The sequence below is a fragment of the Lotus japonicus genome, chromosome 3, assembly GCF_012489685.1.
Source record: "Lotus japonicus ecotype B-129 chromosome 3, LjGifu_v1.2".
Taxonomy (NCBI): domain Eukaryota; kingdom Viridiplantae; phylum Streptophyta; class Magnoliopsida; order Fabales; family Fabaceae; genus Lotus; species Lotus japonicus.
In genome coordinates, this window is record NC_080043.1 from 65274266 (window position 1) to 65292428 (window position 18163).

At 35.9% G+C, this 18163-nt stretch overlaps 2 protein-coding genes across 2 annotated transcripts; one reads left to right on the forward strand and one right to left on the reverse strand.

Moving 5' to 3' along the window:
- The first annotated feature begins 259 nt into the window (after positions 1 to 259).
- On the forward strand, positions 260 to 1470 carry LOC130745303 (germin-like protein subfamily 3 member 4). The gene is made up of 2 exons (XM_057597487.1): positions 260 to 650; positions 855 to 1470. The coding sequence occupies exons 1-2, from the start codon at positions 485 to 487 to the stop codon at positions 1373 to 1375; spliced, it is 687 nt and encodes a 228-aa protein (XP_057453470.1). The 5' UTR covers positions 260 to 484; the 3' UTR covers positions 1376 to 1470.
- Positions 1471 to 2652: 1182 nt separating this feature from the next.
- LOC130745304 (uncharacterized) lies at positions 2653 to 6646 on the reverse strand. Its single transcript, XM_057597488.1, has 6 exons — positions 6476 to 6646; positions 5947 to 6297; positions 4751 to 5402; positions 4433 to 4632; positions 4102 to 4346; positions 2653 to 3917 (listed from the first exon to the last, which is right to left on the reverse strand). Exons 2-6 carry the CDS (start codon positions 6213 to 6215, stop codon positions 3124 to 3126), a joined length of 2160 nt encoding a protein of 719 aa, XP_057453471.1. The 5' UTR covers positions 6216 to 6297; positions 6476 to 6646; the 3' UTR covers positions 2653 to 3123.
- Between the last annotated feature and the right edge of the window lie 11517 nt (positions 6647 to 18163).

Genomic DNA, 18163 nt, shown 5'->3' on the forward strand with positions numbered 1-18163 from the left:
AAAGGATAACTGACAGTTTACTAGAATAACTCCTATCCAAAATAGAAACATAGAGCCTAAACTTTGACAGGATAACTTCTTTGAATTTGACCACTGAAAATGATAACTGAAATGCCTATTATTCCTCAAATAGCTTCTGGCATTAGTGAGTTGTATTTGCCTATTGGGTCATTCACACATGAAATTCCATGTTACACAACCTTAAAGTTTCAGAAATAATGTGGAATTTCAGCATAGGACATTGTTTTCCTTTGTTTCAAGCAAACACTTCTTGCATTACACTTCAAACCCAGAAGTGAACTCCAAGACTCTCATCATTACTTGCATTTCTTTCAACCCAATAAGACTCATGTTAGCTATAAGAGTCAATAACATCAACAACTTAATTGTGTGAACACACATATATTTATATATATGCATAAATTGAAGAGGATAATTTATTCAACCATCCCAATAAGGTGCAAGAAATAGAGGAGATTCAAAGATGAAATCCCTATCTTACTACTTTTTCTGTATGTTCTTCTTTATTGTCTACACCAACAACATCAAAGTTTCTTTGGCAGACTGTGATAATCTGCAGGACACTTGTCCAGCAATTCCACCCAACAAGCAAACCCTATTCATCAATGGCCTACCCTGCAAAAACCCAGGTAATCAGGGACAGAAGATGTAGAAAAAGAAGAAAAGGGGGTGAAAATTTAACACATTAAGCAAAATCAACAATGACTAACTGAACAAGATAATAAAAAAAATTAGGGGGGCGAATATATTATTTGAATGCTATTCTATTAAGGAAATTTTTTCTCTTGGGGGGCAACCGCCCCATTTGCTAACAACTGGTTTCGTCCGTGCAGGCAATGTAACATCTCAGGATTTCAGGACCATGGAATTAAGCAAACCTGGTTCCACTGACATTTTAGGTGCGTCCATAAAACTTGTCACTGCTGCTGAGTTTCCTGGGTTGAACACTCTTGGCCTCTCAATTGGAAGAACAGACATTGATAGGGATGGCCTAGTGAACTTCCATTACCATCCTAGAGCTACTGAGATGATCTTTGTTACCAAAGGTGTGTTACTGGCTGGATTTGTTGACACCAAAAATCAGATTTTCCAGAAGTTTCTGCAAGTGGGTGATGTTTGTGTTTTCCCCAAGGGTTTGTTCCATTACATTCTGAATCAGGGTTTTGTGGATGCCACTGTTTTCTCAGTGTATAACAGCCAAAATCCTGGGATTGTTTCCCTTACTCCTACTACTTTTGACACAACATTGGAATCATTGGAGAAGCTAAAGAAGAGGATCATTTCACTTTCTGCTTCTGATGTCCATGATGTTACCAGTTTCAACTCTATGGAATTGGAAAGCATCTACAGTTAGCTGCTTCCAATATATTGTCTCTTGACTTACTAAATATAAATTCAAGTTCTTGTCAACCCGGATAGTGAATAAATGAAAAGTAGTTTTGGATTTTATTTGGTTGACTATTGCTTAACTATACAAGTAGCAAGCCCAATCTGGTACTCCTCTAATTCTCTTTGCTTTTATGGAACTTCAATGGAAGCTTGCTGTTTTTGTTACCGTATTATGGGTGATACCGGGTGAAACTTTACCTAGTGAACTATTGCAAAGTTATATTTTGTACCTTGGTTTGATGCTCGAATGAAGAATAAACTGGTCATATTAGAAAGTAAGTCATATTTGAATTGTGAAATAATTCAGCACTTTCTTACAGCATAAGGAATAGCATTCTTACTCGCATTTGTGATGTATGTACACTGAAACTTCAATTAGAATGTTTATTAGTTATCTCTGGGTCTATATGCTTTTGTTTTTGAAGTGGTCAGTTGTTTCTTACCACAGAAGTTGTTTGGAGTGGAATAAAACCGTTTAAGTTATTTCCAAAATAAAAGTCTTATTTGATAATTTGTTGATGAACTTAGCTAGTAAAAGTTTTGAGTTTTATTATTTCTAAGTTATATCACTTCGATATATTAAAACTTGAATCTGCTTGTGAGCAACGAACAAAACTTAAAGAAACACGTTTCTATAATTCAAATGGGACTAAATAACATAAACATTTGCCTGCTTACAGTTTCGAACTTAAATTGATGACAAAAACTTAAAACACTAGATGCTACTCTTTTGATCAGTCAAGATATGGCTAATTGGGAAATGAAACTCAATTGATGAAGCAGTAGCACAAACCCGATGCATCAATGCATCTTTTAACTTTCTCAAATACAGGGGCCAACTGTAGGGCTTGAAGGATCAAATTATGAAATGTCTATAAAAATTCAGTGTTAAACTGGAATAATTTTGGCATAGTTTTTTTTCTTCAATGTACACGTATCCTCCACGGGAGGCAATCATGTGAGCTGGGAACATCCACATTCTAGCTTTTGAACCAGTTCTCCAAACAAGTATTTTTTCATACAGAAGACTCGAACTCGATACCATATTTAAAGGGAATCAAATATGTACATCACTTGAACCAACCAGATTTTGGAATATCAAATGCAATAAAAAGAGAACTTTAAATATTAAAATCTATCCCAAAACCAAAACCATCCAAGTGTAAGGTTTTCAAAATATATACTTCTAGATCAGTCTCAATTGCAGTATATACCTTACACCTTATTTCAAGTCAAGTAATATGCCAAAAGTTTCTATATGTACATGCAAATTAAAGAACAAGAACATCAAATAAATAAAAAAAGTATCCATGGAATAATCTATCCTCCACAGAGAACCAAGTACTTGAAAGGACTTCAAGTTGTAAAGATGAAGAGGCTACAATATAAAAAATTAACTATGCTAGCATATGACTTTATGGAAGTGAGAGAGAAAACTAAGAAAGGCTAAGGGAATGTGTCCAAATTTCAAGAAAAACTGACCACCCCTCCATCTCAAGTGATCACGTAAAGGTATTGCCATGTATGAGAGCTGAACAAAACATACGCACCAGGATTGTTTTTGTTTCCTTGATGCTATCTCCAAATGCCAACCATGCTAGTAACAACAGCAATAACTATTCTCTTTACCTACATAATTTTTTTTAAATGAAATGCAGTTTGCATTGATCAGAATAATCCCGGATCAAACTTCGAAACTGCCAACCAAATTGGTCATCTTAATCGTGACAATCTTTTCCGTTTCCTATTCTTCTTACGCACAACAACACTTTTCGTGTTACTGCTACCCGGGGGAAGAGCCAAAGTTGAAGCTCTTTTACCAATGTAAGTTCTGCCTTTCTTGGAAACCCATTTCAGAGGCATTTTGTTAACCACAGAACCAATATCACTAGAATTATTCAGTTCAACAAGTTTTTGGATTTGGTCTAGCATCTGGTGGGTCCATGCCACCGACAGATCCAATGCAAATGAATCATCCACTGGTTTTCTCCACAGATCCGTCAAAACCTCTTCAAATGACTGAAAAGACATTGATGGTTGAGAACCTTGAAGATTTTCACAAATCATCTTCACTTTGATGACGTGCTTGCAAAGGTTACCTTGCATTGACCAAGAACAATCACAGAATGCAAATTCAGATCCCGGATTCCACACTAAATGTGTTAAGCTGCTGTCTTTCTGGCTCACAACTTTGGCAAAGAGATGGTCTTTATCATCCAAGGTAACGGCAGAGTTGGGAATTTGAAGTGCTCGATGCCAAGATGTCGATGAAATGTATTCCTCCTTCACCTTCTGGAATGAATCACTTTCATCAGCATAGCGGTCAAGCCAGTAGCTAGAATGCAACTCAGTTGTTAACTTGTGGACTAACCAATCTACTCTTTGCAGCGCTCCAAGATGTGAATCATCAAAAAGTTTGGCTTTCAGTTTAACATGGTAGGCTTCCAATGCTCCAGAAGCTTCCTGGCTTGCTAGTGGAAAATTTCTCATCGTTGAAAGCCACATTTCTGCACAACAGGGGAAAGGAAGGATAAGGAGAAAGGAAATCAATATATCAATGACTAACTGATAATAAGAAAAATCTTAAAATAATTTCAGCTGCAACTGCGTTTCAAGCATGCATGCAATTATGCCTTCATCCAAACAATTTTTTTCTGTGCATGCAAAAAAAGCAGAGAAGCAAGATCTAACCAATCTTGGGCACCCAAGAGGCTCTGAAATATTCAATGAAAGCAGTTTGATCAACAAAATCCAGCAAAAATTGTTCCAAGGCAAGCGATGTATTACTGCCCTCCCAAATGCTGTACACAATTTTACCAAGACACTTAAAAATCTCCCGCTGAACCTCCACATTACTGCATTTCCTGACAATATTCCTCAGCCATGATCTACGAACACGCCATAGCGAAAATAGGACAGGACAGCAGAATATATCTCTGTAAAAGAAATAAATAGAATTAAGAAAATTAAACACATAAGAACTTTAAACCAAACTCATTTCTGAAGCAATGATGAATCTTGCCTCAAAAGATCAATTTCAGCCGCAGCATCATCAATTACAAATCCACTGACTTTCCACCCAGGCTCAACACTACGAGCTCGATCAAGTAAAGCTTTCAGCCACTTAGACACATCAGGCTTTGCAAAGCTACGTGTAATGACCCAAGCAACAGGAAGTGCATGTTGTCTTGAGTCAAAAACAACTAGTGTGAACAAGGGATACTGCCCATATAAAAAGATAATCAAGTTAAGTCAATTTAAGATATACTGTAACATGAATGAGATAACTGTCTTTCTTTTAGATCTAGAATAACTTAAGTCATGATTGAAACATAATTACTTTAAGTCTCTTGACACCAAAAGTTGAGTCTGCTGCAACAACATTGCGATGACCAAAACGAATCATTTGCTGTAGCTGCCATTCTGTTTGGATCCCCAAGATGAATGGGTCTGAATCTGAAGCATCCTGATGAAAAAATACAGATTTTCTATTGCGTTCAACCCACATGCGGATGCTAGCTTGATCATCGAGATCCAGCTCATGCGTAGACCTTTTGACAATCATCCCTAGCTTGTGGACATACTGAGAAGCAAGGCTGTTGACTTTTGCATTTGAACCACAATATCGCTCAATTCCTTCAATGTGTTTCTCCAAGATATTCTCTTCTGGAATGCCCAGATAAATCATGGACATTGTTTGCTGCTGAATTTCATTGCATATGTATGGAACTTTTTTGGCACCTGGACCAATGGCATCTCTATCAAGTGGTCCATGGCAGACAAAACCGGACTTATTAACGTGACGCCTATCATTGTATATGATAAGCGCAAGTGACGGACGGGCATAAAGCCGTTTGACAGCAAAATGACAGGTACAACCCCGCATTGATTGAGGTCTAGCAGCTCGATTTCGGGTATTAAGTCGATATCTTCGACTAGGTAATATACCTCCACCCTCCCCATAATTTTCTGGGCCAAATGAGCACCAGTACCTTCACAGAGAACGTTTAACTTGACAAGATCAGTATTGGAATCCTGACCGTGCAATAAACATTGAAGTGTATGTTTGAGAAAACATTAGAATGACGTTATCACTGGTGATTTCCAAAAAAAAAACTTAACTAGAAAAAACACGAATGGAGGAATAATGCTTAAATTAAAAGGACTTTCACATTTTGGAAAACGCCAATACAAACACTACCTAAGTTTCTAATTGCTGATTTCCTAGTCTACTGTTGATACCAAATTTTCCAGACAATAACGGGAAAATGGATTGAACTTGTGAACATGTTTAACATCAGGGAACTTGAACAGGACCAATTTTTCTATAAGAGAAGTATTATTTGATTTCACACTTCCAAGATCCAATGCTCTACCAATAAACCAAAGAAAACAAGCAATAAATGCTAGAAAAAGTAAACAATTTTCAAGTCACAATTCACAATAACCACAAGAGCAAAGAACAGTCTAAAGGGCAAGAAAAAGTTTGCTCCTAATCATATTGAATGAAGTGCAACAAGAATGGCAGAAACTTACAGCCTATACTCCAGATATTCATCATCCTTGTACTCCTTCAAGCTGCCAAGGGTTCGTTTCCTCCCTCTCTCGATATGGAACCGAGTCGGGCACTCCACATTACAGCACTCACCGATTATAAAAGCGTCAACCCGATCATAAGGAATAAGGGCAACTTCATCATGGTGGTCAGCATTGCCAAACTTGGTCCAAGCCAAGTCAGCAGCAGAGAACTCCTCCTCACTCGGGTCTTGCAACGGAATCTTCCCTACTGATTCAACTATATCCATATCCAAACAAACAAACAAAAAACCAATGTTCCCTTCCTATGTACCAAAGAATCGCTCAAGCATTGAACAGAACAACAACACCCTGAAACAACATCATCCAGAAACGACCCATTTGAGATAACTAATCAAAGACTTGATTTTGATAATTTTTTGTGAGTTATGAGCAACAACAGATAACCAATTCAATCCAACGAAAGTAAAAAAATAAATAAAAATCTGAAGACAAGTTCAGTGCTGAGAAATGAAGCATACGTACGTACCCTTTCAGTTCGACGGCTTTGCGGTGCTCCGGCGGTTATGGTGGCGGTGCGGCGGAGCTTGAAGTCACGGCCATGAATTGGGATGACGGAACGCTGCAACCTGCAATGAAACAACACTTTGGAACCTGAAACGACACTTTGAATGCTGTCGTTTCAGTGATACCCGAACTATCGAGGTTTAATTCATTTGAGTTAGGGCAAAAGTACCACCGACAAAAGAATTAAATTATGGTAATTTGTAAAAATCAGAAATATATATATATATAATTAAATATGTTCGGGGTCCCTGAACTATAACCACAAATCAGTATCCATTTCTTATGACTTGAAGCATAATCATTAGCCTAGTTTATCTTTTTTTAGTATCTAGATACCAGTAGGATTTGAACCCAGGATTTAGGAAATTTTAATCCATCAAGTATCATTTAAGTTATTCATACCCGTGTTCTTCTTTAGTTTATCAAATTATTTGTCGTGCTTGCAAATACTAATTTAATAATTTCTAATGAGATTCCCTTATAGTCTGTTTGTTTGGGTGGATTTTGTAAGGATAAAAGTTAGTAGGATGGATAATGAGTGGAAATTAGATTTTGTGCTACCTTGAAGGTTTCGTTTGATCTTAATATGATTTAATAATATTTTTAGTGGAATTTCTCTTCAGCTTACTTTTATCATATGGAAGTAGAAGGTTAATGCAAGACATAAGTAAAGCTAAAACAAAAAAAAAGAAAGAAAGAGTCCCTACCATGCTCAAACTAACGCAAATGAAAACAAATTTCAACTCAATATTTGAGTAAAGAGTCCCTATGTAGATTTTCTTTTAAAAAAAAATTAAGCAACCTAACTTAATCAGACGTCAACCCGCCAAATCACGAGTTAAAACGGTGCGGGCTATATGGGCTAATGAGCTCATGATCTCCAACCCAACCCGCCTAAAAATGTTCGCGGAGCGGGCTACTTGTCACCCCTACTTAAACTGATTTTAAGTTAAACAAGAACAACTTTCAAGAGAGATAGGAAAAGTTGAGTACTACCTGGATTGCATGTAATAAATTGATTAAAAAATGTTCAGAGGGGGGTGAGTGAGACTATTACTCACAGCTATGAGATACATCATCAATTAAATTACAGAACTCTTCCTATCTTACTGATAAGTGAAAAGGTGCAACCGTGCATCAATGAAATCCTACTGTACCTACCCGTTACTACTCTCAAATCTCTTCATATATTCCTATGGTTGCCTGAATCTAAGTCTTTATGTTACTCTTCATTTGTTCTTCCTTTTGGAGCAGACTCATATACTGTATAATAGGCCTTCATATTTCATAATTAACCACAAATTGCCCCCATTTTGAGCAAGTTGCGAACACCCAACACTACTTTTTCTTCCATTATAAAGATATAAAGTGCAAGATTATTTTGTTGAGTTCTTGTTATTTCAATTGAGTTACTATCCTTTGGATTTTAATAATAAGGAAAAAAAGCTGAACATAATAAAATAACGTAACATTAGTTTTTGAATTTTGTAAGTCCCACATCAGCCAGTTAAAGAAACAACCAATACTTTATAAATCACCCCCAAACACAAATTCAACGCCGAGCTTAGTAACTTTAGCTTGTGACCCAAGTGGGGGCATTAAAATGATGGAAAAGCACCCAGTTTCCTCGGAATGGGTGAGGTAGTGCAGCATTTTACGGTGCACGTTGTGTTATCCGTTGGAGTTGGGTGTGTTTCCGTAATGGAAGAGGTTTGCGTGTGGGTTCTAGGAGCAGCAGCATTTGATAGCTTGCTCCTCTGGCTGGCTTATCAGAGCAGCGGAATGCCACATGACTCCTCATGGTGTTTGACCCCAACTATTAGTAACAGCCGCTGCACTGATTATATCCTGCTTCAACCATCATTTTTTTCATTTTGCTTCTATGCTTCATTTGATTTAATTGGCCTATGTAATTTTAAATTGAGTAGTTGGGGTACCTGAATATGTGCATGAACATTATGCTTTGGTGTGTCATGTTGTCAAGGGACTCTTTTTTCATTTTATGATCTTTTAAATATAGAAATGATCCTTTATAATTTGGATTTTAACTGCATCTGCTGCTGCAGTTTTAAATATAGAAATGATCCTTCTTAATTATGTATGTGTTATTTTATTATCATAGAAAAAATTAAGTTGAAATATTCTCCAATTAATAAGTAGGCTGGTAAAGGTTCCCCCATCAAGAGTGTTGAGCTTAAGTAAAGGATTGATACGCATCATTTAGGGAGAGAGTATATATACCAGAGTCAGTCCTTGTATTTACTATGTTGTGATTGATATCCTGTAATGGAACCCCTCTTTTCCCTGTTTCTCTATTCTTTCTTTGATTCTATCTTCTTCTTTCCCTATCTCTAATTCTATCCCTATCAAGGATCCACATGCAGTTCCGCTGGTTAAACAGCTCCAAACCAGTGTCTTGGAGTGGTGTATATTTGCTTTGAGAAAGAGCTTTAGAAGATTGAGCCATCTCCAAATCAAAAAATTACTTCAAATCTCCTAACACTTTTATAACTTGAACAATTTCTGCAACATTTTTTTTTCCAAAAGTAAAACTATTATTATTGAGAGAAAGTTCAGGAGATACAATCTTCCTAAAAGGGTCTAAAAAGCCTGCAAAAACAATGACAGCGCAACCCAAAAACAGGCACAAACAGACTAGAGCTACTCGGGCAAGACATCAAAGGGAAAGATGACTTCAACGCCCAAAAGACTAACTCCTAAAGAGTAAAAACCAAGAAAAAACCCTCAAAGAAATAGCCAACACCCAATAAACTACCTCAGCTACCCTAAGAAGACCTACGCGCATAGATCTGAGTCGCAATCTGGCAGAGAGCAACGTCGTCTGTGCAGTCATACTTCATGCCAAGTCGTTTTCCCAACAAAACAGCACTCATCGCTTTAGTCAAAACACCATACGACTCCGAAAACTCCTTCGGTAAAACCATCAACTCCTTCCCTCTCGAATCCACATCAGCATCTGCGTCATCCTCTACAACAAACCCAATTGGTGTCTTGTCAGGGCCCTTTTTCTTCCTTCCTCTAGTCTCAACTTTCTTAGGTCGTCCCCTAGGCCTAGGGGTAACCAGCTGAATCCGAGGTATAGCAGCGCAAGACTCAACCTCAGGAGAAGAGACAACAACACTAGGGGTAGAGCCCTCACACGACTTTGACAAACAAGAGCTAGCAAACTCCGCTGTCTCAAACTTATGGAAAGACATGAACAATTCTGCAATTATTTTAAGATGCAAGATGAAATGAATGATTAAGGGCTGCGGAGAGCCTAAGGCAATTCACAAAAAATAAAAAATTGTTTTTTGCCCTTAAAAATAGTAATTAGTACCTATATACTGTATAATATATATTATCGAGACTTAAGAGAGCGAAGTAGGATGTGCAATGTTGAAAATGCAACTTTAACAATTATTAATAACATTGTATATATTAGTAAATTTACATTTCCAAAAAATAAATAAATAAAATTTACATTATTTTTACATTTCAAAAATTGAAAAATTAATTTGTGTTTACTTATAATTATTTGTATTTTTATAACTTCTATATCTATAGTATTGTGGATGAAGAAGGTGCAAAAAAGATATACACAGAGGTGACGTGGCCAAGGTCGCCGCTAGGATATTATGGCTGTTATGCATATGCATCCATCAAAGATGCTGACGACCCTACAAAAATGAGTGTAGGAATATGAGGTATCAAAATATCCGGAAATACTTTAGAAATCACTTAGAATTAGGTGTCATTACTGAACAGATTCAGGCAATTTTATCATGTTCACCCACTGAATCTTTTCCTCTCTCTCAGGTGAGTGATTTTATCATCATAGTAGACTTCCATTGCCTATTATTCTTTTGCTCTGTTTGTTTCTACCACTGTAAGTTGTTATTTTTTGAGCCACTACATCGCTTTTATCGTAACAATGCTCCTGACAAAAATGTTTGTGCAGAGCCTATGCATTCTATACCCATAAAAGCCTAAGATAGCATTTGGTAGATAGGTGAGAAGGAAACAGAATAAGATATATATAAGTTTCATTATGTGTTTGTCATGTTTTTAAGATGGAACGTAATAGGACATAAGGCTCCAAGAACGAGACACTTTAGTTCCCTGGAAAAAGGTGAAATGGAAAGTAACAAAACGTAACACACTCTTAAAACTTTGGCTAAAAAGCATTTTTGGCCCGTGATGTTTCAAGTTTGTGCAAATTCTGCCCCTACTCTATTTTTGTCGATGTTTCTACCCCTCATGTTTTCAAACAGTGCATCGTCTACCCCTCATGTTTTCAAACAGTGCACCGTCTACCCCTGACGGAGGGGTAGACGGTGCACTGTTTGAAAACATGAGGGGTAGAAACATCAACAAAAATAGATAGGGGCAGAATTTGCACAAACTTGAAACATCAGGGGCCAAAAATGCTTTTTAGCCTAAAACTTTTACACGGTAAAAAACACACTTTTGAAAATTTTTGTAGCTAAAGAGTTTAAAACCACTTCTTAAAGTGAATATCACAAAGATTCCATCCTTTTTTGTCTTGTTCCGTTCTGTCAAGTTCCGTCACAAAACACTACCTAAACATTCAACATTTGTGGCCATGTAACAAAAATCATTTAATAAATATGTTTTGTGATAATACTTTTAAATGAAGGAGAGTGAGTCCATTTATTCTATATTACAGGGAATCACATGGAAATGGTATTGAGTTTCCAATTTGGGACGTTAGCAACAAACAGTTGTTCATAAATTTTGGGTTTAACTCTCATTCTTTCATAAGCCGATGATTCAAACCCACATGTGTACATTAAAATTTCAGTTGATGCTAACATTCTTTAAGAAGATCCCTTGACAATCCTACCGCAAAGTGGATCTTTGCTGATTTTTTCAACATGCCACTGATCCCCTACCTAGTGGTATGAAGATGTTTTTTCTCCGTTCTACCAATATTTTAAAAACAAACGGTGTTCAGTTTGGCATAACTTTCATTGTTGCTCAAACATTCACAATTATGGTCTCTTCTATTGAAAATCACAGACTTCAAAAGGATGCATACAATACTCTTGCTAAAACTCGATTTGGAGCAAAAGCTCTTAGAAAAATGTTAGCAATACTCACTTTACAACATTCTCGCATTTTTTTTATACAACTGAAGTATATATTTTATTAATTATTTTGTACATCTAATATTAAATGTGCTATGAATGCTCAAAATTTTAATTATTTTATTTACATGAAGGATGATATCGCATACAAGGAGTCGATGGACTGCAAATATTACAAACTGTCTCATGAAGATTTTTTCTCACTCAAAGCACTCCAAAAAGGTAATTATCTATTCATCTGTATGTTTAGATCTAGATTTTCCGTTCAAATGTGTTCGCACAAAGTTTCCTCTTGAATGTTCTCTTTTCTGAATCTGATATGCTTTTGTGTATCTGCCCCGTTAAAGCCAAACTCTTAAAACCTATATTATATAGGTAACCGTTAAAGTCCATATTATTTGGGTATCTCGCCCGTTAAAGCCCATCCATTAAAGGCTACACAACATGTAATGTCGACGGAGCTGCGAAGTTTGGTAACGAACCTGAAAGGAGGAAGGCAGGTATTGGGGCTGTCTTGATCGAATGGGGTAGTGCGAACCGTGATTTGGTAATTGTGAAAGCCTACCAACAAAGGTTATTTGAGTCTAAAGAACTAGTAAATTTGCAGCAAACTTAATTACCTCATTCATGCTCGATAAAGCCACCTCCATATTTTATCTTTATTTCTTTTCGAGTGAGGATATTTCCTGCTTTTGGTGTATGAGTATGAAATGCTATATTACATTTGAATAATCAAAAGGCCAATTATATTCCCATTGAAGGGGTGTACAAGACCCGACCCTACCCGCCAACTTGTCCCGGCCCAAGGCTTTAGGGTCGGGTCCAACCCGACCCGATCATAGAAAAATGACACAAAAGGGTTGTCCAATATTGAACCCGACTTCAAGTAGGGTCGGGTTTCGGTTAACCCCGGGTTACCCGGTCTGTCCCTTATATATTTTCTAAAATTTCACTTTATTACAACTTACTTAGTACATATTGGCTCACGATTTCACTTGTATTTTTTTCTCAATTTCAATCTTCTACTTATGTTGTACTTTCCTTCTCATATGTTTTGAATTTATAATAATCTTATTGAGTAAATTAGCTTGTGCTTTTGACAATCAGCATTAACCCAGAGATCATGTTGCTAGTACTTAATTTCTTTTTCTTTTTTATCTTAAATTGCGAAATGCTTTTTCATTGCATTAGTTAAGTTGTCATGATATAATTTGGTTATTGAAGTTATGAATTGTAAGCATATTAGGGAGAGAATAGTTGACACAGTTGCCTTCCTTTTTCATAAAACACTGTCCTCGAGCTATATCATATACAATGCTCGTTACCCACTTCTGCATTGTGTTTCTCAGTTGTGGCAGTATAGCCATGCACCATTTGCTTCGATTGGTTAAGCTATTTTTATGAAAAACAATTCTTGTCATGTTTCTTCTTATACACTTTGTTATGTTCTTTTTTATGGGTTGGTAAATTATAAGAATCCATCATTAGCAATCCCCTCCTTGCAAATTGCAGGTTTGCTATAAGGTTACTAGTATTGCAAAATTTGGTTCTTTGAATTCTGTCAAGTTTCAATGTAAAATTTATCAGATGATTTTTTTCTCTTAATAACTTTAGGGTCAACCCGATCTCGTCCTATATAAACTCGGCCCTAATTAGACCCGATTATGGTCGGGTTGCTTCGGGTTCATGGACGGGTTAAGGTATACAAAAATGACCCGGTCAATATTCAGGGTCGGGTGAGGAACAAGCATAACCCGTCCAAACCCGTCCCGCGTACACCTCTATCCCATTGAACAAAATCGACAAGCATAATGTATTTGTAATCCAACTTTTGTTTTTATTTAGGATGATGATGATGCTTTCCAAAAAACGTTAGACGACGATAATGATTATGAGGGTTTGTGCGGCACATACAAAACACACAAACACAAAGGTAATACATCCTATTTCTCTGTTGACAAGGATTTGAGAGTCACAACTGTTTTTGAATCCCTCTGATATGCTTGTGTGTATCGGCCCGACCCATTTTATTGTTTGTGTATGTTTAAGACCATATTATCTAAGGATGGAATACTATAGCTTATATTTCTGCTTGTGTGTATCGACCCGACCCATTTTATTGTTTGTGTATGTTGAAGCCCTAGGTAACAGTGTATCTCATGCTTTTGGTGTATAGATTTAGTAAATAGAAGAACTTGCACTCTTTGGTTTTTCAACTACATGGAAATGGTATTGAGTTGACAATTTGGGTTGTTAGCAACAAACAACTGACCATAAATTCATAGTATGCATACCCCGGAGACGATCCCAAATTGGATGATCAAGAGGTTAAGAAATGACAGAGAAGGTGCTCAATACATGCATAAAATTAAGAAGAATAGGGTTTATTCAAGGTGAAAGTAGTATTTTTTTTTTTTTTGGTACAGAGGTGAAAGTAGTATTTGAGTCTAAAGAACTACTCCCTCCGTTCCAATTTGGTTTTTGTTTTAGCTTTTGCTATATTTTCCAAAATGCTTGTTGTTTTATAAATTCAATGCATTTTTTTCCATTTCCTTCCCTTTATACCCTTGCTGAATAATTAATTCAAAGTGTCTCAATAAACCAACCTTAACATATCACTTAATGACTTAACCTAGCTATCACCACAATCTCTATTAACTATCTCCCTTTACGAAAATAGTAGATAACGCATGGGTTCATTTACAGTATTTCTTAACATTATATAAAAATTATTATGCTTTAAATGAATATTAGAATAATTTTAAATTATAAGTACTTTAAAATTGAAAATGATGATACTGAGACAATTTAGAGTTTTTTTTTGTGTAAAAATATACACACGTACTCAAATTTATTGATTTATTTTAATAATTAGCATTAAGTTAGTTTTAATAATTCATTTTTTTTGAAAAGCCAAAACTTGCATTTAAACTAGCATAAGGGGTGCTAACCCAAAAACAAATCAAAGTTCAAAGAAGAAGCGATTGACCCAAAAAAACTAAACCTGCAACTATAACCTACAAATTAGAACTTGGCACCAACTGGCAAAATTATGCTATTACACCAAACAAGCTAACAACAAAACATTCCAGCAAGAGACTAATTTCGATGCTCAACACCCCAATTAAGACAGTAACATGGATCTGAGAACTAAGAACTGAAAACTGCTTACATATGTGTCTGTAACCTTTCAATTCCCCCCCTGAAAAATCATCATCCTCATACTCTTCTTCGCTGATGGAGAAAGTTGGGTAAGGTTGTTCCAAGCGTGGACTTCTTACCTTCATTATCAACATCTCTTGCATGATTTTCTGATGTAACTCAAACTTGAAGATGTTGCCTTCACTCTTTCTTAGAACTTTACATAGAGCTTTCATGTAATAACAGTGTGAAATGTCATTTTGATCAGAGGACGTGTAGACTGTGATGACTCCTCCTCTGTGCTGCTTTTTCCATTTGTCATCAATTCACTTAATTGCTCGTTTGCTCTACAGCAGCAAAGAATCAGAGTGAAATATTCCCCCCTCCCCCTAGGCACTTGTTTGAAAATAAGGGGCCATAAGTTTGCTCCCACTATGTTGTCATTGTCACATGTTGTTATAGATGGAGGTTGGGGTCGAGAGTGTCCATTGTAAAATAGGAGCAATTGATCTCCCCTGCGGACACCCTAAGAAACCTTCTTGTTTCAGACAAAATGCCATATCTTGTAGGTCTTTCTTGCCTTTGATTGAGTCACAGAGCACTGTTGTCTCAAATCTCATATACTACTCAAGAATTGAAGCTAAATCCATTATATGCAAAGAGACTTTTGTCAGTTCCCCAGAGTGATCTGTATTTGTATTTTGAACCCCAATAAGCAAAGCCCTCCTTTGACTTGCTTTCTTGACTCTCTTTTTCTCCTACAGATTGAGTCTCTTTCTTTTTCTTTTTGGTGAGTTTGAAGACTTTAAGTCTGACTTGACATGATTTTTCTCTCCTTGTCTATGGTGTCCATCAACCTTATATATAGGTTTTTTATAAGCCAAATATTGCATTAAAAGTTTAATAATTCATTTGTATGTTTATATGAAAAAAAATATGCAAGTTTGAAATATTTTATATTAAATAACAAATATTTTATATCATCAAATAAGTTAAAATAATAACATAATTTGTGTGCTTTTTATCAACAAAAAAGTAATTTTAAATTATAATAAATTATAAATTTAATAGCTCTTTAAAAAAAACTGTATTGGTAAAGATGTGAAATTTGTAGTGAGTGTGTAAAAGAAGGAAGGAATGATGAACATGAATGAAAATAAATAGGGGTATTTTGGTGAAAATATTAATCTAATGATTAGCTCTCAAACTGTGTGTAAATGCTAAAATAACAACCAAATTGGAACGGGGGAGTAGTAAAGTTGCAGCAAACTCAATTAGCTCATTCATGCTCGATAAAGCCACTCCCATATTTTATCTTCATTTCTTTTCTGGTGAAGATATTTCTTGCAAAGGTATGTCTTTTATTCATTGACAAATGAAATGAAGATTGAGATTTGGATTCATTAGGAATGCAAAAATAGAGTTAACGGTTTCCAATGATTAAAAAGGGTGATGATAAATAAAATACTAGTTAAAAAGAACATTAAATTAGTATACAAGGTTAGTGTTCAATGGTTTGAAAATTCCTATATAAGGTTTAATGGTTTGTAAATTACTATTTCGAATGGTTTGTAAGAGGTTTGTCACAACTAATACATAGCAAGTTAATGAATTTCCCCCCTAATTTTCTGAAAATTGAACATGAAGGTTTGATTACCTTTGTGGACTACAGTTGCTTCAGAGATGCATATAGTTGTCACTCAAGTTGCTCAAGCCCTATGTTATTTAACAAGTTTTAACCAAGAAAGTTTCTACAACAAGCAACAAAAGTACATTAATGATCATGAAAAAGATTTCATGCTAAAACATGTTTCCAAAATATATCTAATATTTACATTGTTGATCATGAAAAAATGTTGATGCATATAGTTTCCACTCCAGTTGCTCAAGCTCTTTGTTATTTGACAAGTTTTAACCAAGTATCGGGAAATAGCAGTTGGAGGAGAAGGAAGGATTCATACTAGGTCGTTAACGCTAAAGCTCATGAGGTCATTTACGCTTTTCTGCGCCATAACACCACTATTGGGGGAACCAATCTAGATGCACTATGTTCAAGGTAGGTGACATACAAGCGTTCATTAATTACTCAATGGTTTGTATATTTCTATATAAGGTCCAATGGCTTGTATGTTACTATTTGGAATGATTTGTCGGAACTAATAAATAGTAAGTTTATGAGTTTTCCCCCCTAATTTTCTGAAAATTGAACATGAAGGTTTGATTACCTTTATGGACCACACTTGCTTCAGAGATGCATATAGTTGTCACTCAAGTTGGTCAAGCCCTTTGTTATTTAACTAGTTTTAATTAAGAACGTTTTTGCAGCAAACAACCTTGTAAGTATAGTACTAGAAGGCTATTATGTATTAAGACAACCAAGGAGCCTTGTAAGTAGAGTGCTAGAACTAACTTCTTCAAAGATGCATATAGATGTATTTTCTTCCAAGGGTTGTTAATGGTGGATAGGGGACCTTACTTGATGTATATAATTAATTTGCAGGAACTAATCGTGCTCTTTACTTGATCATAGGACCTTACTTGCTGTATATAATTAATTTGAAGGACCTAATTGTGCTCTTTTGATTACAGGGTTGTTAATGGCGGATAGATGCCAGTAAGGAAATTGCCACAATAAATAGCAGATTTAGAATTTCTCAAACAAGAGTTAATAGAGAGAAGGAGGTTGCTATGCTGACATGAAAGTAGAGTCAGAATTTCTCAACTGACATGAAATTGAAACAAGCAAGTCATAATTTCTCAACTGACATGAAATATTCCAGAATTTTTCAAACATCTCTAATAGAGCAAACATAGATCATAGAGCAGAGTCAATTTCCTATACAGAGTCAATTTCTCAAAGCTCTTTAATAGAGCAGAGTCAATTTCTCAAACAGCTCTAACAGAGCTAATAGAGCTAATAGAGCAAAGTCATTTTTTCAAACAGAGTAAATTTCTAAAACAGCTTTAATAGAGCAGAGTCAATTTCTCAAACAGAAGAAAGCATGAGTCAGAATCTCCCACATGCTTTAGCACTACATTTCTTAAAGTTTAAGAAATCTAGTGTTTGATCTCTTCCGGATCACACAAGTGTAAGTCGGTTCAGTGATTGTTGTGTAAAAAAGCCTATCCCTTATCCCTTTATAGACCTCGTAATTGGTCATCTTCTTTGAGCTCCTCAGCGTAGGCAACCATCCATAAGTCATGAAGTGACCGTCCAAAGCTCTTTGATTATATCTTGACGAGGTGTACAGTACAATATGACCCCTGTTTGGGTTTTGAACAGCTGCTTCTTTGAAGAAGTTTGCTGCGTAGCACGTGTCTACAACCGCAGATAAGCAGGTTCCTATCGGTAGTTTCTGTAGAGTTTTTGACCAGTATTCATCTACATTGTATATTTA